Here is a 27459-nt window from a genome sequence, read left to right on the forward strand (position 1 = left end):
CCACATACAGCAAATTCCATCTGACATTGAAAACAGGAAGGTAGGGAAAATTAGAAGTTTTTTTTTCAAGGTTAGAAGTCTAAAGTCAGTCCTGCCAGTAATAGCTATTCTCTGTCTTCTGGCTGAAAATAAGACAATGTTAGATGTTGCATGAATAAATAGCATCTGCCTTTCTACACAATTCACTTTACACCAGTGATTTTTAATTGACCAAGGATTACAGTGTTTTAGCAGTTGCTCATTGCAGCTCACCAAAGGAAACATGGTCTTTCTGTGTTGGTGAAATCTTGAAAATGAAAGATTTTCATCAGAAAATAAAAGGAAACAAGTTGCAGTAAAACCACTAATGTCAAGGTGAAGTGCAGAATTAATGATATCTCAATTGGACCTTTAAATGCAATAGTGATATAGTAGCAGAAGTAAAGAAATATTGAAATATCATCATGCTGCTAAAAGAAGGAGTGGCCAGACAAATCAGAGCACAAGGTAAGCAGTGAGAGGCGGGACAATTAAGTTCCTGGAATACGTCTTGAATTTAGAGAAATTATTATGTACTTTCCATGTAAAAATCTTAACAGCAATTGGTCACTATAGCCAAATGTCTGGAATATCCATCAAAGCAGACTGCTTCCTTTACTAATTCACATTTCCAGTGACTTCTTATGGTGGGAGCTACAGTCAGTAAGTTGCAGAAATACTAAAGCAATGTCCTGCCACCTTAAAAATCTTACTCTTCTATGAGAGTGGACATTTTTCCGCCACAGCTGCCCTCTCTCCCTGGTTTTCTAATTCTACACATTTTTGACCATCATCTCTTGACAGTGGAAACTGACAAACATTGTTCTTGGGGGAAAAAAACCCCTCACTTGAGTGTCTTCAGTCTGCTGTTTGAGCACAAGAAGATAGCTACAGAGTGAGCGTGCTAGTTACCCAGATGAAAGTTGCACCAGTGTGTCCTGATTCTCTCTTAAGAACTTCTCTACAGTCCAGTACATCACACAGAAGTTTAAAAGCTTGTTTACAGATAGAGATGGAGGAAAGATATTGTCTTTAGGTCATTTTATGTTGCTTTTATCCTGCTGTCATCTAGATCGCAGAGGCTTATTTCAGTTTTTCTCCTAATGCCACATCTTTGGGGCAGAAAAAAATATAACATTCTTCTTTGTCAGAGTGCTTTACAAACCAGGTACACTGCTGTATGAGTGATTTCTTTATGAGGTCAGATATTCAGCCTGCAGGCGTGCAGACCAGCTGCCTGCCTTTTGGGCTGGTGTGATCATTTGTCTTACCTACCCTCAATGGCCTGGAGACATCTGGATTTTTGGGATCTCTCCCAATCCTCCCATCACCTCATCTATTGTATAGCTCCTTAGCCCCTTGGCTAAGGATGACATTATAACTCAATTACAGTCGGAAAAGCCATCTCCCAAAGTTTTCACCTTTCACTGGAGCCAATGCACAGTTTCACAGCAGTTGCAAGAGGTAACTCCTTAAAACTAGCAGGTGCTGGAGGAGTCTGTAAGTATACAGATATGGATCGATAGGTCTAGGACAGCTGGCCACTGTTGTGTGTTTCCTGATGGCTAGGTGGCAATTGCATCACAGATATGCGGCAGCAAGCTGAGTACACAGCCTTGCAGGTATAAGGTTGAGCAGAGATGGGGCACATTGTTAAGCAACAACTTCTGCTCTGCCTACAAAACAGAGAGTTTGCTACGGTTCTGCTTCAGAAGCATGTATCTCATGTCTGCTGTCTCTTTTAGCCAGTCTTGTGACAAGTGCAAGTATTTTCTATTTCAGTTTCTAATATGGCTTCCATAAAGGACTGCTATCTGCCTGTGAGTAATCTATTCCTCCATGACACAGAGAGGGAAAAGAAGAAACTACCTGTAAGTACAGAGCAATGTACTTTGCCCAATTTCTTTGCCCAGCAAGCCCACCACTGAGGCCTGGATCCAGAAAACTCTTCATTATTAAATCCCCAAATAGGGTCTTGTGTTGAAGGATAACTCCAGGGAGAGTTTTAGTGGTATTTGATTGTGGTAAGGGGACTTGAAGCAGGACTTTGCTTTCAGGCTTCTAATGCGTGTTGGAGATACAACATAAAGTCAGGAGTGTGTTTGGTAGTTCAGATTATCTGAGGCGAAATATTTGTGGGGGCCCTGAGGACAGAAGAAACATTATCAACTAAAAAAACATACACCAGCAGAAGCTGAAGAGATGGACATATTTTCCATAAGGCGGTCCAATGCTTGGCCTTTCTGCTAAAACTGTCATTCTTTCAACAATATAATGAGCTTTAGAGGTGCTATTCAACCATTATCACTTCTGTGACAGTTGTCAGCTTTTTGCCATTTTTAGGATACATTTGAGTAGCTATAGTTGTTGTTGATTTACTATGATTATGTTTTTCCTTCTCTGGATCACTTTACCTTCAAAGCACCCTTTGACAATGGCAAATTTCCTTTCTTTATTGTATTTTGACAGAAAATATTGAACCTATTGAGACTCATTTAACAAAAAGTGTTACACCTGTGAATCTCACCATCAGCAATTTCTTTATCTCACCTAGCTTTTCATGTCTGCAGTGCAGCTGTTACGCAAGGTTTACTCGCTCTAGTATGCTTTTACAGTTAGTTTAAAGAAGAAGGCATGTTGGGCTGCTGTTGAAGACACTTTAGAAGCAGCCTAACCAAAATATTCCATGAAAATGCCCACTTCTCTCAGTCATGAATGATGGTGTACTGGCGTGGCCAGCACTGATGTATCACAAAAACCATAGATACCCCAAGGAATACACTGCAGACACCTGCAATCACCCTGACAAGCCACATCCAGCAAATCCTTTCAGCAGCCTTGGTATGCTACAGGATTAATACTCAGAAATCCCTGCTTCTTTTCCAATCCACTGTCATGATGTAATGAGCTGTCCATCTTTTTATTACAAAACTAAGCACTGTGAGTAATCCACACAAGCTATTTGTGAGATTTTGTTACTCAGAAATTAAATATCTACAATTGTATTTTTGTTTCTATATTTAAAATATAAAAAGTGAGGGTGCAAGCTCTCATTTCTGATTTAGGAATATCTTAGTTAATTTAGAGGCCTTATGGCCATTATATCAGTTGAAAACTCCCTGTTACATGTATTAAAACATCCAGAAATACCAATTGGCAAGCAACTGTGGATGACCTTTAGCAGTACCAAATCATAGAAAAGGAAAGGTCCAGCTACTTTGTAGCCCTTTTTCGTCATTAGAGGCATGATTCAAACACCCCACAGTAGTGATATTTTCCCTCAAGTTCAGCAAGCTTTAGAGTGAGGCCATAACTTTTGTGTGTTTATTGATAATTTTCCTCCAGAAAAAAAAACTAGTCGTGTAAGAATTATACTGAAGAAAATGCTCCTAAAAACTACTTTTTTTTCCCTGCAGCAACCTAAGATGAATCATGTTAAGGAGTGCACCACTTGCACTGCTATGTATTAAGTATATAAGGAAATAACATATAGTTAAATATGCATTCAATTGTATAGCAAAAAAACAAGCAAACAGCTCAGTGGAGTTAACAGAAATCTTATTGCTCCCACGGTGTTTCATATTTGTACAAGACTGCCAGATTCTTTTCTTTTTACATTAAAAGAAGTTGGCTGTAAAATCTATATAGCGTATATTTTTGTGCAGGAAGTCATTGGACATAGGTAGGTCAAGACTCTCAGCATCACAGCCTGGTAATTAATATGTGGTGCTTTTCTGAGTATTAATGGGTTAGTGAAGGATTTGAACTCAAGAGGACTTTGCCTGTCATAGTTTTAACACTGGCTCACAACTATGCACCTCCCAGAGGGATGGGGGAGAGAACAGAGAAGAAGAAACTCATGGATTGAGATAAGAACAGTGTAATAACTAAAATTAAATAAAAAAACAATATAATCAACAATAATAAGACAATAATTGTAATGAAAAGTAATATAGCTAAGAGAGAGAGAAATCAGACCCAAGACAGATGAGCACTGTCCGGTGCAGTTGCTCAGCACACGCTGACCAATATCCAGACAGTCCCTGAGCAGTGATGCTCCCTTTCCCACAAACTCCTCCCAGTTTCTATACTGGGCATGATGTCCTGTGATGTGGAATCACCCTTGGGCTAATTTGGGTCAGCCATCCTAGTCATGGTCCTTCCCAACTTCTTGTGCGGCTCCTCCCTGGCACTGAAAAATCCTTCATTTAGTATAAGCGCTACTTGGCAACAACTAAAACATCAGTGTGTTACCAATTTCATTCTTACACTAAATCCAAAACACAGCACTGTACCAGCTACAGTGAAGAAAGTTAACTCTGTCCCACAAAACCAGGACAATGTCACAGAGACCTGAGTGAAAAAATCTCAGATGAAAGAGAAATGAAACATCAGACTCCAGCAGATTAAAGAATGGGATTTGCAGAGCAATCTCATGCAGGAATGAAAGACACCTGCAATTTATGGAGGTGAAATCTTGGCTTCTTTAGCTTCCCCATGTAATGTATGGTGGTGAACATGACTTTTTTAGCTTCCCCATCACCTCATTAAAGCTTTTTTTTTAAGTTACGGCTTTGGAGGCTCAGAATCTGTCCAGTTCAGGTTTTTATTCATTTATTCTTTCTCATATACAGTTTATTGGACAATACACTATAGTGTTGTCCACATCAAATTTCCTTTGCCATCAAGATCTGCTTTTTTATGCCTTCTTGCCAACTATTATCTTTTCGGTCTTTTTGCATATTAACCCCTACTGCTCCAGGTCCTCACCAACACAGAAGGCCTTCTATTGTCACCTTCCTTTTAAGCCACTCTTTCCCTCACTGCTCTAATTACTTGATCCAAGGAATGTAGAGGCGGAAGGTAGGAAATCCTTCTGCCTTCATTCCATCTGGTGAAAGTCATGAAGAAATTAATGGGTTTTAGCATTTTCTGAGCAGTAACTACATCAGTTTCTTACTCTCAAAATGCAGAATATCTACATGTTATGTAGTTTTATTTTAAAAAAAGGGAAGTGAGCTCACCACCAGAAATAGCAACTGCATCATAGATGAGGCTCAAACCCTTGCAGGAAATAATGCAAGGAGAGAAATACGAGTAAATGCTGCTGAAAAAACTGGCAAAGAGTAGCAGAGAGCAGTGAAGATGCATAAGGTTGAACTTACCACCTGGCAGATGGAAGATCATTGCACAGCCGACTTAGCAGCATTGGGGATATTTATTATTGTTCACAAAAGCTACAGACATTGTGATCTATAAACAGAGACCTTGATACCAGCCTGGCTCACCTTCCTAGTGATCAAAGTCCTCCATCATCTGTCTCACTGATTACATGGATCCCAGAGATGCCAAGGGGTCAAGTCCTCTACAAAAAAAAGTAGTTTTCATTGAGTACAAGAGGATTTGACTGAACACCTGGTAAAGTCAAATACTATTGTCCATATTTCACTGTGCAAGAGTTCAAGGCATCCAAATAAGCCCATCGTTCTCTTACACTTTGTGCTCAATACATGCTTCACTGTTCCAAACTGATTCCAATAAGTAAGGGAAGTAACAGTTCCAATGTTGGATATCAGTATAAGGACTCCTTGTGATTTACTTTCACTTGATTCTTTTGAACCAAAAGCCAATAGCGAAATATATGTTTAAGAAAATAGGGCTGCACTGGTAGACACTTTGAGATATGCTACTGGAAATCTCTTTGTTGTAGTAACTAGTGACCCATTTGCAACATGTAGCCATTGTCTATTCCTTTCCTGGAAACCACAGAGCAATAGAAGTATAGACAGTGTCAACACAGAAGACTGTGCTCAGCCCTGGTACCTGGGGGTCAATTGCCATGGGGCTGTGGGTCAGGAGGACTGACAGCCCTAATCAACCCTAATCAACCAACAACACCCGGAGCAGGAGAAATTTGTCAGAAAAAGGATTTGAAAGATGATTGTTTCAAAGTTAAGAAAGCTTCCTACACTTTAAACTATGGTCACATTAGGTTTTCATTGTCCAACCCTCACTTGATTCTAGGGAACTGTGGTAGCTTTTCATCCACAGACCTGAGACTCAGGATGGAAGGACAAGAGGGATTATTGAACCAGAAATCTCCCATGTTTCTCTGGCTGTTTGCACATGTATTCAGCCAAACAGCTCTCCTTCCCTCATTTCTAATTTGAAAAGGAATTCACCTGTCTTAGAGCAGCATTAACTCTATTTCACATGTAGTAAGCAGAAGACACGGTAGATGAAATGTCTCAGTCTGGAGCATTTTTGAGGTTGCTTTGTGCTACTGAAGTACATCTGGAAACAGTGAGCTATTTATTGCCTGTTGGGAATTACATCTCTTTTTTATTTCCTCAGACTATCCATTTTTCCTACAATAATTTATACCTACCTAGCTCAAAGATCGCTGTCGAGATAACTCTTCAAGTGCTATTAAGAAACAGGAGTAAACACACCACTAAGTTCATATTTACCAGAGTTCTGGTTTTTTGAGGCTTTTTTGCACTGATACACTGCCCAGCAACTCAATCAGCAGGGCAATCTTCAGAAATTAACAACCACTGACTAGAGTCACCAGTCTCACTCTTTATCTGTACAGCTTCTGCAGCACATAGAGGAGCAGAGAAGAACTTATAAGTAATTGTTAGCTATCACACAAGGAGCTTCAACACAGAGGCTTCATATTTTTAAAAAGAGACCAAAGTCAAAATTACTTTTTGTGTATGCTCTTGTTGCAATGCAGGAGAATAAACCATCTCTAATGGACTCTGCATTTGTTTCTAGATTGGAATTGCTTATTGACTTCAATGCAGCTGTAGAGATTTATGCCAACTAATGACCTAGATGAGTTGGATTCAAACTGACAAGATTTTAACAAAATCTGTTGTTATCCCGACAAGCCAAGAATCATCTCCACTGATGTTTTTTTACAACAGAGAAGGGAAAATGAGCTTTCAAATGTATTCTGCATACACCATCTCCTGGAGGCCCTGGGAACATCTCCACTTCCCAAGCCTGAACACATGGGATAGTCTCTGAACAAAGTGTCCTCTTCCAGCAGTTTGGATGTTAATTTTCATCTGCTGAAATTTGAAATTCATGTGCTTCACTGTGAATATTTTTCTTTTCTTTCATCTCCCTCTGCACCCCATAAATATTCACTAGTGAGTTTTCAAAAACTCTTGCAGATAAGTAGGGAAAAGCCGATGAACTACAGTGTTTGGGGTTTTTTTAGTTTTGTTTGCTTTATCGTTTTTCCCCGACACTTTGCTTAGCACTACCAATTGCATTTCATTTATCATTGGGCCATGAAAAATCTATTATCAGCTACACGACCACATAAATGTATTGATTATATAAGGCAAGATAAAATGCTGTTGCTTCATATGCCAAAGACAGAAGACTCATTACAAAACAACAGATCTTTAAAAGCATGTCAGTTCTCCACAGCAGAGCAGACCCCTTAATGCTACCCCTTCCATCGATTAGCAACTGAAACTGACCAGTTTTTCAAGATTCTGCAGCAGTTCCTTGGCAGAGATCATGCTGGCACTAACAGCAATTCAGGTGATATACGAGATGCCCATTAAACACTACACTTGCTGTTATACCAGGTATCCAGCATTATCATGGGGCACAGCTACGGAAAGTTTTTCTCAACAAAAAAACTCAGAAGTTGTAAAAGTTAGGAAAGTGTTTTCAGCCATGCTTCCCTTTCCTGTACCCTAGTCAAATAAAAAAGCATTTTTGTAGGTGGTCGTAAAAGCTGAATTCATGTGAAGTCTGCATTTGTCACTGTCACCGTGCTCCACTGTATAGTGGGTTGCCCTTTTCCCCTCTCCCTCAAAGAATAACTCATGGACTTGAATTTTGGGAAGGAGAGGCTAACTTAACGAATGATGAAATCATCTTAATGATTTGAGATGCTGCTTAGAATATTTCTGAATGGAATTCAGTGAGGCAGTTAGGGCACCCCATTGATCAAGTACTGGGAAGACATTTCCTAAATTTCAGTCATTTCATTGCTTATAGAAATTAGTCATAATTTCACTTCCCAAGAGCTGCTCTGTGTAACCTTCCTTGTCTCTTCACAGCTGCCAGCAAGCTCAAACTCAGTGGGATCAGGAATATTGTATTTCTTGCCTTTTTGGAGCTGAAACCATTTCTTCACTGTATTTATATTCTGAGCACCTGGGATTCTTAAACACTGCAAAAACGCATGACAACCAAGTATGATGCAAACCTCAATATGATAGTAGGTTTAACAACAAGGGCACCAATGGAGGAAAAGTCTTTGAGCCAAGTCTGCTAGCTTTGCCACACTGAAAGGTCATACAGAAGCCAGAGCCTGCTGGAAGACCTCAAAACACAACAGCCCAATTTTGGAGTATGTCAAGGCTAACTGCTGGCAGCGTCTCATGTATTTTCAGGTATAAACCCCATCTTGCACAGACTATTTCTGCACCTAAGTCCTTTTAAGTCTAAGTCTAGATTTTCTCAGCTTAGCTGATGGCATTGAGTGCAATGGCCATATATTATATAAATTGGCATAATGCAAAATCCCTGACATTCAGGATTATCTTTTCCTGTTTCTGTTCCTGTGGTTTTATCACATTGGAATTTTCATAATTGGCAAGCCATAGTTGTGTGCAGATGCCCAATTCGTATCAACATTTTCCCAAATAAAACAAGTTCTCTACTTCCCACTCAGCAGATGTTTTAGCAACAGAAGACTGAAACCAAGAAGATCTAGAAGTAAGGTCCGAAGCCAAGGGAACTGGTAGCTGCAGTATTTGCCTTTGTCAGAAAGCAACACAAGCATCATTTGCCTAGTAGTACAATGCCATACAAGGCACAGAAGACTCTGAGAAGTCCCAAAGCTTTTCCCTGTGCTATCAGAGAAACTGAATGTTCTGTAGAGCTCTCAAGTTTCCTTAAACACTGCATGACCTCGCAACAGCCATTTCACCTCCTCAGCACCTGGAGGAACTCACATTACCCCTTGTTTGTTTTCTTACCCATGGTATGAAGTGACACTTGTTCTTGGAAATATGGCAGAGCCCTTGCACCCCACAGTAAATAATGTCCTTAAAGGTCACAGGGACAGCACTCATCCCCCAATTCCAGAAAGCATGCTTACTTCCAAAGCTCTTTATCCTTTCTTCTGAACCTTCATCCTGCACTTCCCAGCAGTATTTTGTAGTCTTCCATCCCAAGAGCTCTGTTTTCACAGAAGGTCATCTTCTTAAACTATCTATCCCTGACCTATGCAACAAGATCCTCTGTCTTACCATTTCACAGCCTGGAACCTGTGAGTCAGTGTTGATTCCAGACAAGTTCTCAGCCCCTTCTGGCACTACAACCCTCTGCTGCAAAAGCTGTCATGACCATCTCTTGAGTTTGCCCCTGTGTATTAACACAGACACAAATGGAAGGTTACCATGTGTCTCACAACTTCATATGCAACAGCTTTCTCACAATAGACTGGGGAGATGGTTCTAAAAATCTGGGATTTACCTAAATAGTATGGCCATTCATAGTAAACACCAGTGCTTCGCATATGAACCTCAGTTTACTGAGTTTACACCAGCATTCGAGCTGCAAAAAATGATATTGTTAGCTGCTGGAGGCTTCACATTTTTTGGGAGATACACTCACCAGCAACACTAAATAGCTTTTTAACCCCTGAAAAACATTGGCTTTAAATTACTCCATTAATATATTCATATATACACTGTTATACTCCCCAGTGCCATTGGCATTCCCCTTCTTCTCACACTCCACAGCTCAGCCACCACTGCATTCATTTGCAGTGATGCTGTGGTAACCTTGCCAGCTAACATTCAAAGGGCTAGTTATAAATACTAAAGAGTCCTAGGCATGGCAGCAATGCTTAGCTCCTTTGCAGAGCATGGGAGAGGTTGTGTGCGAGTATGGAGCTAGCCTACTACCTGAGTAGCAGTTATATTCATGAGCAATGACTCTTTTGAAGAAGCAAGTGCTCTTAGGTCTTCAAAAGTAAGGTCTGGCAGTTCAAGAGATGAATAAAGAGGGATACACCATCTGCACCCATAACTATCTTTACATTGTGTTGAATGAATTGTCAAGCCAGGACTTCATTGTCACCTGAAAGCCTCACTGTAAGTCAAGACAGACATTGATCTTTTGATTTGTTACAGCCATAGATTTTGGAGGGATCTTGTAAGACTTTTTAAGCTAAGCATCAAGAAAACTCATATCTGGAGATGGACCTGCAGCTACTGCATTCATTTCTTTTTAATCATACTTGGATCACCTGCAAATCTGCAAGTACTCTACAAATATGAAAAGTGTCAACAGTTCCTAGCATCCATTATCTGCTTTGTGATGGTTGTTTACGCTGAGCTTTGAATGCAAAAACACAGCAGAGTATACACAGAAGTCTAGTCCCCACATAACAGAAATGCTGATAGTTTGGACAGCTATTTCTTCTCAGCCTGATGGATTTTATACTTGTGATTAAGTATAAAAAAAAACCAAGTAACTGTCTCCCCCACCATCCCCCCCCAAAAAAAATTTCCATTTTTGATTTTTCAAATGCTGTTTTTTCAGAGTTCGTGATTTCTCTGAATACCACGTGTTAGGTTTCTGTTACTGCTTCAAAACAAAGAGAAGGACTCTTTCAGTGTAGGTCTCTTAAAATACAGGAAACACTAAAGAAACAGAACATGGAAAACAGAAAAGATTAAAAAAGACAACTAATAAGGCAAGACTCACAGGAAGACTATAACATTACCTATCCCTGTTAGGATATGGATATTTGTGGTTTCCACCCTTTCACAGAATCTTCCCGTGGGGCAATTACAGCAAGTAAGCAAGCAGCAGTGGCAACTGATGAGTCTTGTTTCCATTCTAAAGTTTTTATCTTCTGCTGAAGCAAGTAATCCTTAGCAGTCTTGGTATATTAGCAGTGAAAGTAGTGCGGGAAGTCTATTATCTACTCTTGGCAGCATTTCACATTGTTAATCTGCTATTCAGGTAGTTGCAAGCAGACCTTTTTCTTGTGTTGATAAGCAGCAGTAAGAAGAAAATTTAAGTCCCAAAGACATAGAGAATTAAAACACTATTAAGATTTATCCTTCATAAAAAGAGTCTAGAGTCATCAAATACAAAGTTGCAGACACATAGTTATGCTTAAGAAAAACATAGATCACCAAAAGCAGAGCAGAGGATGGAAAGGACCACTACATAACTTCTTTACATAGACTTTCCAAGACTTCCCACCAGACATATGGTGTTGCTGGAGAGAGGATATTAAGCCAGATGGACTTTTGATCTCATACATATTCCAACGTTGTCATCATTTGTGTTGAAATTTGACAATGTGCCCAACACAAAGCAAAACAGAGACAGTCCTCGGTAAAGCATTTGAGGGAGAAAATTGCATAGAAGTGGCGTTTATTCTCTCTTTTGTACTAGCCTTTCTCACAGACATTTAAATATTTAGCTTGATGTAGACATTGGTGACAGCCTGTGTGAGAGCTGCTTTCCAGTGAAGTCAGGCATCAGCAGTCTTTATCTGCAGATTGGATGTTGCATTGCAATTGGCATCACTATGTGGTCCACAAATACCATATCACCTAAGTCGACTTGGAAGGTGGCAGTATGGTTCAGTGTTGAGACTTGATGGGGATTTTTTGGTCTCATTGCTGAAACTACCAAGAAATAAAACCTAAAAAAAATAGTACTGACTGTGTTAACAAGCTTCTTGGGATATAGGGTGCATGGAGCCCACACCAAGATAATTCTTTAAGCAGGTAATTTTCAGTGTCTCAAGACTAGACCTAGATTTAGATTGGCAGTATTGTGCTGGAAGTCTCCATGATGTATTGTCACAGCACAACTCTCTGTTATTTGTGTCTTCTGGCATTTGAATGCTGCTTCCACACTTCCAGGAAAGAATGTTTTCCTCTGTGCCCACAGTCCTTCCGCACTCTGGCCAGCTCTGTAGGGAGGCATGCCATGAATTGTTTGTCCCATGGTCATCCAGACCAAAACACCTCCAAAAACATGACGAGACTTTCTCTATGACCACAGTCTCATGTTTACCCACAGATCTGATTCCTGGTTTGCAAAACAGGGACCAGATCAGCAGAGCATAGTGAAGAAAACACTTGTCCACTTTCTGGATAAAAATTACCATTTTTACAGTACATTCATAGCTTCCAGGACATCAAATACCATCCAAAAGACCTTTTTCTGTTCCTTTTCAGACTGAATTAGATGACTGTGTGTTTACATCCTACCTCTGTTATGCTTAAAAAAGCTAGGAATACTCTTATCTATGAGGTTATCGAAGAGGGGAGTGGGAAAGGCCTTTTGTATGGCTTTGCATTGCCCTACACTCTGCTTTATGTAGATGACAATGCTGAGAAACAAGTAAACTTGGCAGAATGCATCTTTGCCTGGCCTGTACAAAGCAGAGCATGGCCATGGTGAGATCATCTTTGCAAGCTGCTGCGAAGACCATAAGCTTCCTGGGAAGCAAACAGAGCATGAGTACTTCAGGCTTAGCTTTATTTAGCTTCCTGTTCTCTGAAGTGTTGACTTTCTAGAGGCTGGTACATCGCTGAAGGCTTTCCAATTGGTATGGAATTGGCAGCACGGAGCCATCTCAAGGAAATGCTTGGTGTAGTAGAGGACACAGCCTGACACCTTCACCGCAGTTTTGAGAATTTCCACAGAAGTGACTAAACACTCCAAAGGCAAACAGGGTACTTTAGAAACAGAAGTCTGTCTGTAAAACCTATGAACATTCCAACTACTCGGGGCTTTAATACAGAAGGTGGAGCCAGTTGTGAAAAGGAAAGGACAACAAACTGCAAAGCTTGCAGTTGTATAGCCTGGTAACCAAGCTTACAGCCTGGGCTATGCTGAAGGCTATTCGTCCTCCTTCTTACTGTTAGGGGAGACTTCTTGGTGTCCACAACACTTCATGCCTTAGTGGCAAATGACAGCAAAGATAGCAGTGGTCTGCAGTATGGTCTAGGCTTCTATAAAAGAAATGGCAATAGTACCCTTCTGCAGAAGACTAAATCTCACCCTTAGGGAGTCAGTAAAAGACATTCTGCCAAAAGAAATCCAGACTGTGGGTCCTTCACTGGCTACCCAGAGCCCCTGAAGGTGGGTTGACTGGTTTAAAGACAAGTAATCCAACTAAATACCTGGGTTTCAGCATTCAGGGTGTCTCCAGGGAAATGTTGCTCACGTTTGAAGATGATGCTGAGAGTACACGAACAAGCTAATCATTCACCTGGTAAGTCTTTTTAAACTTTTCCTGTGGTATGGAAAGCTGACTGTAGGAAAACTTCAGAGGCAGGTCTCTGAATGCTGAGAATTTCTGACAAAAACTGAGATACCAGATATGAAGGAGGCAAGTGACTCTGCTAATCTGCAATTTCATCTCCTCAGCTCCACCACCCATCCCAAGGGTTTCGCTTCGGAACTGTACGAGAGAGCAGCGCGGAAGACTACGTGAGGCAAAGCTTCCCAGAGATGCACGAGTACATGCGACGGTACAACGTCCCTGCGACTCCAGATGGAGTGGCATATCTAAAGTAAGCCTCTGCATGCTTGACCAGAAGGCACAGAGTGAGATGGCGATGGGCTTCCCACTGTCAGTGTCACATATCCCACAAAACAGTCACTGGTGTGTGGTAGATAGGGCAGAAAGCATGTAATCAGCTGGCGAGAGTGGTACTTGGAGAGCGAGCTGGTGTAGCAGCAGCTGGAGTGTTTCCCAGGAAAGCAGTGCTTCACACTACCTGCTAGGTGCCATCAAGTCTGGGCAGTGTGTAAATTCTGGCAGGGTTTTGTGCTTCAAAGCTCTTTATTAGGCAGTGAGAAACATTCAGAAAAAAAACCCACCATCCAAGCAAAAGCTGTGAACAAGGCTTCTCAGCATCCTCAACATACTGGGAAGAGTGAAGGTTCTTGAAGAGAAACCTTGAAGTGTCTATCATTAAAATGAGTAAAAGAATCATTAGACTGGTAAGAAGCAATAAATACCAAATCTTGCTTTACAGAATCATGGTATTGCTGTGTTTCAGAGACATTTGTGCCTAACAGGTTAGGGCCACACAATTGATTCACTCTGACAGGAAATAGGAAAGGTGCTAATAAACCTGAAGTCAGTCATTCATTTTACACACAAAAGTTGCATAACAGATGGCCTGAGAAATTTTCATCAGAAGTTGTTTCCTATTTTTGTATTTTTATCAGAGCCATCCTAAGGATAATTAAGATACATGGCAGTTCCTTTGGGTTAAACTGGAATCAATCAATTGAAATCAATGAAGTAATGTAAATTTACATCAGGAGAACACCTGAACCTTTAAGGTGACAAGAGTGGAGAGTACAGTCTCTGGATCAGATGAGAACAGACGCTGCAGCTGTTCTTTCTTATCAAGCAAGCATGCTATTCATAAATGATTATGTTAGTAGAATTCATTCCTCTGTGTTCATTAAGACTGAACATAGAAAAAAGCTGATCTGGGTGAACAAAATTAATTTCCCTCATATTCAAGAGGAAAGAAAGAGAAACACCTTTGTATAGGTTATCCCTCTTCATTTTTGCTCTAATGACCCTAATTTTAACATCACAAAGATAGTATTTTAGCAGTTCTTTTAATATTTTCCAGTAAAGCTTTGTGTTACCTTCCAATTGAGTCAAAGTCTAGCATATTGCAGTATTTTCCATCTTTCAGACAAGTAATGTTTCATGGGAGCAAAGTAAGTCTGCCACCCACTGTCCCGCTCTAGATGCACAAAGTTTGTATCTCATGCACAATTCCCTTCTTCAAAATGTAAACAAGCTTTGCATTTAAAATAGCAGTCCCCAGTCTCTGTTTTCATTCAGCAGTCTTCCACGGAACTGCACAGATAAATGTTCAGTGAGGACCACTGAGTCTTAAACTGTAAAGTGATTCCCTTTCTCCCTTTGATGTCAAATGCAGGCATGATCCAGAGAAACTTGATGCCTTCATTATGGATAAAGCGCTCTTAGATTATGAGGTATCAATAGATGCTGACTGCAAGCTTTTAACTGTGGGAAAACCCTTTGCCATTGAAGGTAATAATCAGTTTTATAACATACTGCTCTATTTATCATGTGTTGCATTTGCTTTACTGTGATTTGGTATTGTCAACGAAAGTCTGCAGGTGAAACTTGAGGATTATGATAAAATTCTCAATTATTAAGCAGAACGAAGGTTTCACCTTTTTATGTAGTTTTTGAGCTTTTACATCACTTGTACCATCTGTTGCTGTGCTCTATACAGGAATTATTCAAAGCCCTTAGGCTATCTCCAAACAAGTAGGAAGCATAGTCCATTTCACTGCTCACAGTGAAATAAAGCAGCTCCTGAAATGAGACTTGCTCTTTGTAGTCTCACTTTCATCACACTGTTCAAAACCCAGTGAAAGACTCTTCTACAGTTTTGCTCTCGTCTGGAGCAGATAAATACTGTTCCCATTTTAAAGGTCAGTTTTAGATTGGTACTGAATCTGTAGCTTGTTGAAGTGAAAGAAGGGAGCCCACCCTGGTACGTAGCCTCCCGCAGACCCAGTGTATCAGCAAGGACAAATCAGAAGGCAGCCTGGAAGCAAGGCTTGTCTGAAGCTGCTTCTAGTACATCAGCAGCAATTAGACTTCAGGAATCACTTTCATGATAGATAGCCAATGAAAATGATTGAAGCACCCTCTTTCCTCTCCTCCAAGGGTGATCACTCTGTTTCCTCACATCACACATTGAAACAACCTCCTCTGAAATGTTTAAACCTGATTGAGGGAGGCAATATGCTAAATGAAGGCCAGAGGAAGCTGAGCATTTTAAGTCATTTCAGCTACAGGTTACCAGTACTAGGCATTTTGTGGAATGCTCCTCTTTGCTGTACCTCATCAGTGTCTTCCATTTGAATTCACCCTGAAAGCAGTCCATTTTCATCTTTTCTGTTTGTTATCAGGGAGGATATATGCACAGAGAGCTGTTCAGGCTGTGGCAGCGTTTCTGTGTGTGTGCAGCTATGTGTTTCATGACGCATACACAGGCTGATAAATCTTCCATTTCAGAAAGGTCATCTCTACTGATATAAACCATCAGCTTCCACAACTTTGTATCAAGTAAAGCAGATTTCAACATAGAAAAAGCAACTAAACCCCAAACCATGTTTTCACATAGCCAGACATCCTATCACCCAAATACGAAACACTTAAATATGCTGAAAATGTGGTATTCATGAACCCTAGCTATGCCTTGTTTGAAACCATTCCTTCAATGTTAGCAAATATATTCAAGTGGAAACACAGATACAATGTACAGAAATCAGCAGCAAGGGAGACTATTGTATTGTGAGTATGCATATCATCACATTGCTCTGCATCACTGAAAAGCAAAGCACTGCAATGGCAAATCTACCACTCTTGTACATTTAGAAGGTGCTGGTTTTTTTCCTTCTTCCTGTATTGTTTTTTTTTTTTGTTTCAAGGAGAAAGTCTGAAATTCTGAATTCTACACTGCAAAATAAAAGTCCACAGAGGACTAGAAAGGAATCTCTGCAGGCAATTGGCAGTACATCTCTGCATGCAGCTGCATGTCTTCCAGACATGAATCGTATTTGTTTTTTTCTAAAGTCAAAACCGAGATGTTGAAAATTTAAATACCATGTTTAGGGTTACTGAATCCATTTCTACTTACACTAAGTCCTTTACCAGTGTTTTAGTTTGGTAAAAATCTCCGTGTTTTACTATATGAAGTTTCACATCACTGCCAGAGCAGAACTGCATGAACTGAAAGCTTAGCACCTGGGCTTTAAATTGGTATACAGACTGCTCCCATATTTGTTTACTTCCACATAGCTCCTCATCATAAACTGCACAGGAAGAAAAGAAAATGTCACATCTGACACCAGAGTCACATTCGCTGCTCTAACAATGTAAAGGGATTATAGAATAATTTAATTTACATTAAGACCCTTTTGCCTGGCTAAAATGAGGTAAAAAAAGAAGAACCCACAGCAAGGGCATGCAAAAGGCTGCGTTTCTAGAGACAAGACAGATTTATTCCTCTATCTGCACCTCCAATTTTACATATCACTTTTCTGGCCATAGTGATTTTGAATTTTTGTACCCTGTTTGTATTGGACTACTTTATTTTCCACAGAAAAATGTATCATCTCAACATTCTCAATCTGCAGTAAGCCAGTGTCCAGGTTTGAACTGACTTGCTGAAATTGAATGTCAACTTGATCTGCTATGCTGGTAGCTGATGGCTGGAGCGAACATACTTTAGCAAAAAGCAAACAAGGAAGAGACAGATGATTGTACTACTTTTTCTTCTAGGATATGGCATTGGCCTTCCTCCCAACTCTCCACTCACCTCAAACATCTCCGAACTGATAAGCCAGTACAAGTCACATGGTTTCATGGATGTTCTGCATGACAAATGGTACAAGGTTGTTCCGTGTGGGAAAAGAAGCTTTGCCGTCACAGAGGTAAGCGATGGACTTGGGTCATATAAGTAAGGATTTGCTCAAGTCACCAATTATTTCTCTTCATTCTCAGTGTGCAGTAGACATAGCTACATGACAGACATGGGCTGCAGCTGCAGAAAAGCATTAGGGTTCAAAACAAAGACGGGCTAAACCCAGCAGCGTTCAGGTCAGAGCACAAGAAAAACATCAGCAAGACTGTTGCTAAGTCAGGCATGCAGTACACGCATCAGCAGAGCTCTTCTGGAGACAAATGGGGTGTATAACATAGCATTGAAGAAAGTGGTCTGTCACACTGCACAACAAACCTGCCTGATTCCACACAGGTATGTGTATCACCATCTACATCATCTGCCAGTGATTCCGGACCATCTCACATGGAGCGAGGGCTAAAATAGCTAACACACAGACCAACAAGAACAAAAGAAGCAGAGAAAGTGAGAATTTAGTAATCCCAACTTTCTAATATAACCCAGACCACTTGCTCATGTGAGTGGCAGCTCACATGTACCAGAGATAGGACTTCAGCCTAGAAACAGTCCACTAGGACGTCCTGTTCAGAAGATGAGATCTCATGTCTAAGTAGAACTAGAGGAAATAGATTTATATTGGTATCAAATCAGAAGAGTTATGCTAGCTCATGGCAGCTGAAAAATGTAGGCCATTATTTCTGAGAAAAGTCTCCTCTTATTGTAATAGCAGTTGTTTTGTTAACTTCCCTAGACTATCAAGTAAAAAACAATAAAGTACTGAGGAATCAAAAGATCCAGTGTACCTGAAGCTTACGACATGTACTTTTAGCTCAAGGTCTTCCAAAAGACATAGGTTATGTATTCTCACTGGTACAGAGCACCTAGCCAGAAGTATGCTGTCTCCTCCTCAGAGCATTCTACCAAAGACTAAACCAACCCTACATGTTCCCCCAAGGAAGTGGTAATGTGACTGTTCGCTCCTAAAAGAATAAGGAAGTTTCCTAGGGTTCTGGCTCCCATTCTGCAAGGGCCACCTAAGCATGTTGTCTGCAAACCTGTGACTACTGACTAAATCATTACCTTTTTTTTAAATAAAATATTTTTTAAAAAAATAAAATCTTTATTTGACTGTTTTAATACAGAGATTGTTAGGATATTCCTGCATCTCTTACTAGATTTTTTTATTGTTCCTTAGGATTGTGTTGATATGAAAGGAATTATATTTTTAACATCAGACAGTCATAGTATAAAATTCAATTTACTTTTATTCAACTTCTTCACTTTCATTTTTCCTTCTTTTTTTGTGATTAATTCAACACAAGAAAACATATTTAAACAAAAGTATGCATTCTCTTCTATTTCTGATCTAGCTTATCTGAAGATTGTCATCTGACATGTATGTGGAGAATTTTGTTTTTAATATAGCTGACACATCTGTTCCTGACAAGCACTTCATTCAATGGCCATTTGTTACTCTACATTTTAACACAATCTTTTAAATTAACTCTCAGGAAAATTACCTGATAGTAATGGTATTAATTAACACGACTATCTTAAAGCAGAGACAAAGTTACCTTCTCAGCAATTCCCCAGTGATGAGACATCAGGAATTCCTCTGATCATGAGAATCTAACTCCAGTAGCTGTATCCAGGGTTGTATTCTCTGTATTCCTAGAGAAACAGCTCAGACCCAGAATCAGTTCTAAACACCTTCCATTTTAAAAACACAAGTTTATTTTATTTTATTTCATTACTATTTTTCTCCTGAAATCTATATTTGCTTCTTGAAGTCAGTGGACTCTAGTGCGGGGTGCATACAGCCCCAGGGAGTGCATGAGACAATTCACTGGCTCTCAGGAACTTTGATAATACATATATATATATATATATGTGTGTGTATATATATCCAAAAATTATAAATAAATACACTTATATAGGCATACACACTCAAAAAGTTACTGGTAGAGGTGCGTGATCAAAAAAAGTTTGGGGAGCACTCCTCTGAGCCTTAGGATCTCAAGACTACCTCTAGAAACAGGAACTTTTTTCTGCGATAGTAAATGGAACAGTAAACCAAAAAAACCTTGTCTGTGCAAACTGCAGAAGGCATACTGTAAAACCATTTGGATTTGTCGTTTTGTGAAGAAAGGCAAACATGAGCAAAGGTAGCATAAACCTTGCATTCAAACTGGAGACAGAAAGATCTGATAGGCAGCACATCATTTCTACAGTTACTCTTCTGAGAGCCCATTGCAATTTAAAAATAAGAGGAAGGACCACTCCATTTTCCTGCACAGCTCTTGGTAGTACATTACCTCTGGGGCAAACTCAGTTATTTCACTTCCCTAGGTTTTCTTTTAGCTCCTCCATGTTTAGTGATGCAATACTGAAAGTCACTGGTTTCCACGTAAGCCTTAAATGTCCCCATGTTCATGTCAATGACAATGGCAAAGATAACTGCATGTTTTAGTACTCATAGACTCCTCAAGGTCTGACAACACAGGGAGAGGAAGTGGGGAAAATGCTGCTCCAGTCTGAGAAGAAACTTCTGATTTAGTCACATGCATAGTTCCATGAAGTTCCCTTTTTCTAAGTGTTGGATAGGTTTTAAGCATGGAGTTTTAAGGGAGGTTTCAAACATGGAGTCACAACTGGAAGACATACTGTGACTTAAAGTAGTTCAGTCTTTTAAGTGTAACCTCTACATGATGGTCAGAAAAGACAACAGGTGTAGCTGCGCTGAGGCTGCACTGGTTATCTGACTGTAGTCCTTATTTGATCTTCAGTTGTGCTGGCCTAACATGCATAACTGAGTTTTTCTTCAGAAGCCAAGGTGCAGTAAGATGGTTCAGGTGACTGAACTGAAGGACTCTAAAAAGTCACTCAGAGACTAGAACTTGCAATTTCAAAACTGGAACAAATTTACTAAACTAAATAGAACAAAGCAGCAAACACTGTCTAAAGCATAGCTTCCTCATCATTACACCAAGAAGTATGGGAATTATTCGTGGTCTTATCTTTATGTCAGTTTGTATACTTTACTCCTGTACAGCCTGTAAATTTGTCTTTTAACTCTATGCAGTCAGTGACAGCATCATTCAATAGATTCGCTGAAGTGTGGACATTGTTCAACACAAAAGCAGATAATTGATTCTCAAAAAAAGTCTCAGCACCTAAGTGGGTAGTCATCCACCTGGACTATATACAAAGCCAAGACCCAGCAATTGACTTTTGATAGCTAGAGTAAGGCTTTGTTGTATTTTCTTGCATCTCTCTGATAAATTTGGTATATGACACACTGCACGTGTCAACCAAGAGCAATGACCCAAAAAATGGGAGTACACGTAGGTGAAATGTTGATCAGTATAGTCTTCAAGAAGGTGAAATATACATCTTCCTTTTTTGATATTACCTTAAGTTGTACCTGATTCTTATACGTGTGCCATTCCTGCCACTGAGGTTATTTTTTCTTTAGACTTGTTTTGAGGCTCATCTTCCTACTCATTGGGGTTTTTTTCTAATTTTACCCTGGGAAATTGTATTTCCTGTAGCAGAACTCACTGTTAGCCCTTTCCATCTCTCTGCATCTGGCAGCACTTTGCTTATTCTGAATTTTACTTGAAAACAAAGTTGTCTTGGAAAGGCATTTTTCAGACTGGGGATGGAAAATTTGCAGTGACTCCTTAAGATGAGAAACCAAATAAAGCTGAGTTTGAAAGTGCAGAGATCAGTAGGGCTTGACTCCACTGTTTTGTATTAACTTCTTCAGCAAAAGCACATACACAAGGCACCTTACTCTGGCCATTGGATCACTCATGGGGGATGCTGCTAACTCAGGCTTGGGATGAGGTGCTGCACTGAATTGCATCATACTCTCTCCACCACAAGTACTCATTGGTAGCAGTGGTTGTTCGTGCAGTTTACTAGTTGCTAGTGATATCACTTGAGTACTCTTGATCTCAAGTCATCATACTCCAAGCTCAAAGGAGTTTCTTTGTTGTAAATTTGCAAAGTCCTTATTTATGGCAGGGCATAGTGAAGGAGGGAAATGAGGTTGTCAGAGTTACATTTGTACATATTACATCTGGGCATAATGCCATTTGTTTTCCATAATTTGCATGCAATCCTCTTGACCGTTTCTCTGCGCTACCCTTATTCTCATCAGTGCCACTTCAGCCAGAGCCAAGCTCTGAGGACTTTCCCCTCCAGCACAGCAGCTCCCTGCAATCTCAGGAGAGACCACATATTCTTTCTTTCTGCAGCATTTTTGGGAACCAAAATAAAGCAAATTGGCAGCTTTCTGCTCACGGTAGCAAAACAACTGTGCCGGTGAGGCATAGTGAGAGCAGGCAGGGTGATAGCCCAAACAGGCAGGCAGCTGTCAGTTAGCAGTGGTTTTGGTGGCTTGGACCTGGCAGTACTGATTGGGGCAGGCTGTGGAAGAGATGAGCTGGCACATCAGTGTTGGTGGTCGTATAAAAGAGGGACCCCATCTTGGCACAGGGAGCAGTCAGGCTTTGGGGAAAGTTAACTATGCATACAGCCTGTTTCATAGCTTTTAAGCTGTGGGTTTTTTTAAATGTTATTGTTGAAACTATATCTTCTCTTTCACGTTAAAAACTTACATGTGTCAGATAACAACCATTACAAGGCATCCCAGCTATTAATACCAACTTACTGATGCTTCACACAAACAGTGTCTAACCTGACATATACACTAACAATATCTGCAAGCACACAAAGGACACCAGCCCAAACTGACCCTGTTACTGAAGACCCACTGCTTTTCATGGGTGGTGACTGGAGAAGAAGGCATGGTGATGTGCAGCTTTTTGATCTGAGGCTAATGCTGGTAATGTTGGGGACCAGTCATTGACCATGGGCTTCCATCTGATCAGACACAGCAAACACAAGGTCCTTTTATCCTCACTTCTCCTTTCATCAGTGGTGAGATCCACTGAAGGATCTTCTCTGGAGTCTTTGGAGGAATTTGCTGAAACTCTGCTTGCTGTGTCTTGTACATGAATTGGTGATCTTTGGCTTCAGCATCACCTTGGATGCACAGTCAGACAGCGCCTCATTCTATTTGCCATGATTTTATCCAGTTGTCATCCAGGAAATTATGCCTTTCTGCTCTTGAGTTTTGCTTAGTCTCCTGAAAGGTCAACAATTAGTTTTCTTTTTTGTTATACGAAACACCTGACAACTCAACATCAGTTTCCTAGCCATTACTTTGAAGCTGTGGTTTACACCTTTGGCACACTGCAGATGTCAAGGGAAGGTGGTGCAGACCCCTCCACAAAGGGAACAGAGCACCCTGTGCTTATAAATAGAAGCTGCCCATCAGTTTTCACAGGAACCTGTTACCAATGTGTGAAAAACAAACACAAAGAACAGGAAAGAAGATTTTGCTGCTAAGACAATTTTCTCAATCTGCACGTATTCTTTCAGGGAAAGAGAGTTGGCTTTTGCTTACTGGGGGACTGGGAATGTTATGAAGGAGGATATCAGAAAATGACAGATGTTACATTGTAAAGGGGTTCTCTCAATGTGGGAAGAAGCAGTGGCATCTGGACTTGGCCAGGGGAAAAAGTACTTTCCACAATGCTCCTGATGAAAGGAGTGTGTGAGTATTGCATGTGACAACAGAGTCAGCAGAAACATGTTTTGAGTCTCTTGGAAAAGAATAACAGATTTAGATTCACCTTTGAAAATGAAAAACAAAAAAAAAGCTTTCTGAGGAGATGAAGCTGTTATTCCCAATTCACCAGCCTCTGATATCACAGAAGAAAACACCTTCTCTATCTAATTTGGATGATATGTGTATTGTTTTTCTTCCCACTACAGATGAGGCTTAGAAAATGAATGAGTTGAGAAAAAAAAAAAAGATTGATTACAAAAGGGAGTATTTTTTCTGTTCAAAACTCCCAACAACAAGAGGAAAAAAGGACTTATCTTACTGGTGCAAAACAATTATTTACAGTATCGTAAAATTTGTTACTTGAAACCCTAAAACCACCTTCCCTAGTCTTTGTGAAGGATAATCTCCCTAAAAAGATTACAGATATATATATAACTTCAATGCTACCACTTCTTTGAGAGTATATAAAACTATAAGAAGGAATAGTAAATAAATAGCACTTTCCGCACCTGCAAGACCTGCCACAAGCTGGAGACAGCGATAGATGTTAATACTGCTTAATCACCTAAACACATCAGTGGGATTTTTCAGACCTGCTGAGGTGCCCAAATGAGTTTAGGAATCTGCCTTCCATATCCATTTATCCCTAGTAACGCTGGAAATAATTCCTTCTTCACAGAGGTGTGGCAAAATTCAACTTCCTCACCTCAGCAATGCTTTTTAAGTCCTTATGGGAAAACACTATCAAAAAGGATAGCTTATTATTACAGTTAACATACACATGATATCACTATTTAGTGTTTGAGTTTAGCAGTGTGTAGCACCAATAGCCATGCTGCCAACATGCAAAGTATCCAGAAAAATTTTTAAAGACTTCTAATTAATTAAAGTTGAACTGCAGGCATATGTGATGGCTTATTCACTCTTGGTACAACCAGGGAGTGTAAAGCATTTACAGTGTTTTGTGGTAGGGAGGAAAGCAGGAGATTTTTCCATGAAACTCAATAATGAAATCACGAGTGTTGTTTTTTTGTCTCTATTTCCCCCTTCAAAAAGAACACAAATATCAACCTCTCTTCTGTGCATCCTCTTCCTTCTCTCCAGGGCCCAAAGGAAAAGAATACAACTACAGTGGAGTTTATAGGGAAATGTTTAGGTAGCAATTGCACATATGGGCTGATAAATCAGAAAAGTCTGTCCAGGGATTTATAAACAGGCAAATATCTCCACTTCTTATATTTGTTGGCTTTTGGAAACCACCACAATTTGCATGTGGCAAATAACTTGGAGGTTGTTGTCACTGTAGTGTTTAGCACCCATCAGCTGGATCATCACAGGATTGACTAGAACCACTGCATAGGCACAAATGCAGGGGAGCTACCTCCTGAATTTATTATTACAAAGTTGGAACAAGAACTATGATTTTATTCTGGTTTAATAGGGAATACACCATGTTATGGGGTTTTATTTAAAAAAAAAAAAAAAAAAACAAAACAAAAACAAACCACCCTGAAGATATTGCAGTAGAGAAAGTAATCAGTTGGGTTTCTATTGCCAGCCAAGACCTAACACACACATATAGCTGACCCCTGCCACTTCATCAGAGAGAAAAGCAGTGATGCAGAGAATCCAGTTTATTGCTGCTTGTTCCACATCTATTCTATATATTCATCTACAAATGCATACACAAACTAAAAAATTAGTAGTGGAGCTTGCTGCTCTGATACCAGTCAGCGTGAAGCTGTGAAAATGTGAGGTGTCTCTATTAGATGGTTTCCTTTATTGTTAAATATGTGTGTGTCTGCAGTAATTATGAACAGCTGACGAATTGCCTTTTTACAATGGTATGTAAATGTGCTGCTGTTGCTATAAATAATCACTCCATACACTGTAAGACACACTGTGCTAATTATTTCTCCCTACCTCACTTCCCTACTTAATTTAGCCTCAAAAATTTCCCTCTACTGTGCAACCTTTATCAGGCAGCTCTTCCAATACATTATCTTCTTTATTGCTACACGAAATATTATTGATGCTTTGTTTTGGCATTTTCTTTCCTAGGGAAAGATGTCTTCTTTGGGACAATTTCAAAAGCCATCCATTACAAGTGAAAAATGCGTCCAAGATGCTAGTGCTGTAATTTCTTTCACCTCTTTCCAGGGAAGGTAGAAAACTATTATGCAGAGCTGACAAGACAGTGAGACAGACCCTGTTCAGCATAAATCAGAGCAGCTTTACTGTGCTTTTTCATGTGAGGAGATGACCAGGTGGTCTCTTTGCAGCAGTACTGGAGTGGTATTAAATACCAAACTCAGGCTGGAAGAGGCATCTCACTCATGCAGGAATCCCCCCTGCAATTGCCACTGTGTGTGTTTTTTTGTTGTTACTGTTTTGAGTGGCTAGAGTTTTATAATATTCTGTTAAACCTAGTTTCTACTCTCGGAGCAATATGCATGTGCTCTTCCATTTGGCAACCCAACACTAGCAGGTCAGGCCTTTTTATTTATCTCCCCTGCTTTTCTTCTCAGTTCACTGATCTTCCCTTACTTCTCAAGTCACTAGCAAAAGGACCTTCTTCACCCAGCTGATTCACTGGGTCCTGACACTGAGGGGGTTATAGCAATGTCCACCTATAGACTGTTTGTTAATCTATATGGCACCAAACAGCAGTAGACTGAGAGAATGTATAAATAGGTATGTTTTTCCAGTGACTAAGAAGATCTGTTCCTTTTTAATTATTATTCCACTTCTCATTCAATTTATTATTACGTTTCCTGTTAATTCTACATCTCTAAGCAAGTTGCTTCATACTGGCCTTTGTGCATCCATCTTGGGAAGCAAGTGATTTACGTTAATGCTTCGTGGAGAATGAGCAAAAGCACATATAATCAGTATGTCCAGCTAGTACAAATAGCAGTCTTTTGCTTCTTACAGGTTCTTAGAAGTGCTGGGCCATACTCATAGTCATGGCTCTAAAGACCTCTGAGAAGAAGGTCGGGTGTGGGGTCTCATTCTGCTTTTCTGCTGCCTGTGCTAAAAATTTGGCTTCAGTGTTAATTCAAAGAAACAGACCATGCAACACAGACCTCAAGTGAAACCGTTTTCAGTTTGGAGTGGTTTAGAGCATTAATGTCTGTGATTTCTGTGTCACACTCCTGTTCCTTTAACTGGAAAGACAAAGTATGGAAAAACAGGCTCTTACCAATAACTAATTCCAACACTGAGAGGGAAGTTTTGTTTTTAGGTTGAACCGATGCACTCTCAGCACCAGAAAACCCTCATGCCAAGGCTTTGACACCCTTCTACCCTAGAATCACTCTGTTTTAGTTTTTCACTTTCCAGGCTGCAGTAATTTTCTTTAGAAATTGCTTTTACACTACCATTATACCCTTCAACATTCTTCAAGTTTTTATTCACTGCTACAAAAATTCTCTTCCCATAAATTCTGCTCTCTCCCAAAAAATTTCGGACAAGCAGGTTGATTTTGGCAGACAACCCTGAAATAAGAGTTCATTGCCAGTGCCATATGCAAAAGTTCTCACTAGATCTCTGATCTCTCTAGAGATCTCCAATCTCTGCTAGATTGCTGAAGCTCTGTTCTTGTTAAAAATCTGTGATATGCCCTCTCATTGTCTGTCTTAAAGAACAGAAATAAAACATGAAAAGTAGAAGAGAGACATACTACTCACAATCATACAACAAAAGTACACAAAGGGACTCCCAAACATTCAGCGTCAATGGACTCATCACTGATCAACTCTTTGTCTTTAAATGACTTCAAAATGAGGTTTTAAAACATTTTGTGATTTCTCTTTCAATTAGTCCAGTTTCTTTTCTGGATTACACAGCTATAGTCACAAGAAAGAACACTCTCAACCCACCAAACAAACAAGCCGAAGGAACACATAGGTAAGTTACCCAGGGTGACAGCATCCCAAATATCATTTTCTCTGTGAGCTTCCATCAAGGATAAAGCACAAAAAGGGGAAGTTGATTGGTTCCTGGAAAATGTGAACAATTGCTCTTAGCTCACTGCTGATGAAGGGCTTGCTTTGCAGTTCATTGACTGTATTGTCAAGCAGCATTTGTTTTTGCAAATGCAAAGACCACAAATACTGCACTCTCATATGTGGTCAACACTTAATCTCATTAGAGAAACAGCATGAGGGAAAAAATTCCCTGGTCTGTGGCTGATTCTCATTCCCATGACAGGTCCTTTGCTCTAATTGAACACTGAGCTTTCTGCAGCACAGAAGAGCTTTATTGTGTACACCCAGACTATTCTGCACTATTTCACTGCTATAT

The 27459-nt window shown here is 40.0% G+C and overlaps 1 protein-coding gene across 1 annotated transcript in view; it reads left to right on the forward strand.

Moving 5' to 3' along the window:
- Positions 1 to 27459, forward strand: part of GRIN3A (glutamate ionotropic receptor NMDA type subunit 3A) — a 73780-nt gene that overhangs the window by 41369 nt on the left and 4952 nt on the right. The window contains 3 exon segments of the mRNA XM_062018620.1: positions 13465 to 13610; positions 15009 to 15124; positions 17393 to 17544. Of these exon segments, the coding sequence (XP_061874604.1) occupies positions 13465 to 13610; positions 15009 to 15124; positions 17393 to 17544 (414 nt within the window).

The sequence above is a fragment of the Colius striatus genome, chromosome Z, assembly GCF_028858725.1.
Source record: "Colius striatus isolate bColStr4 chromosome Z, bColStr4.1.hap1, whole genome shotgun sequence".
Classification (NCBI taxonomy): Eukaryota; Metazoa; Chordata; class Aves; order Coliiformes; family Coliidae; genus Colius; species Colius striatus.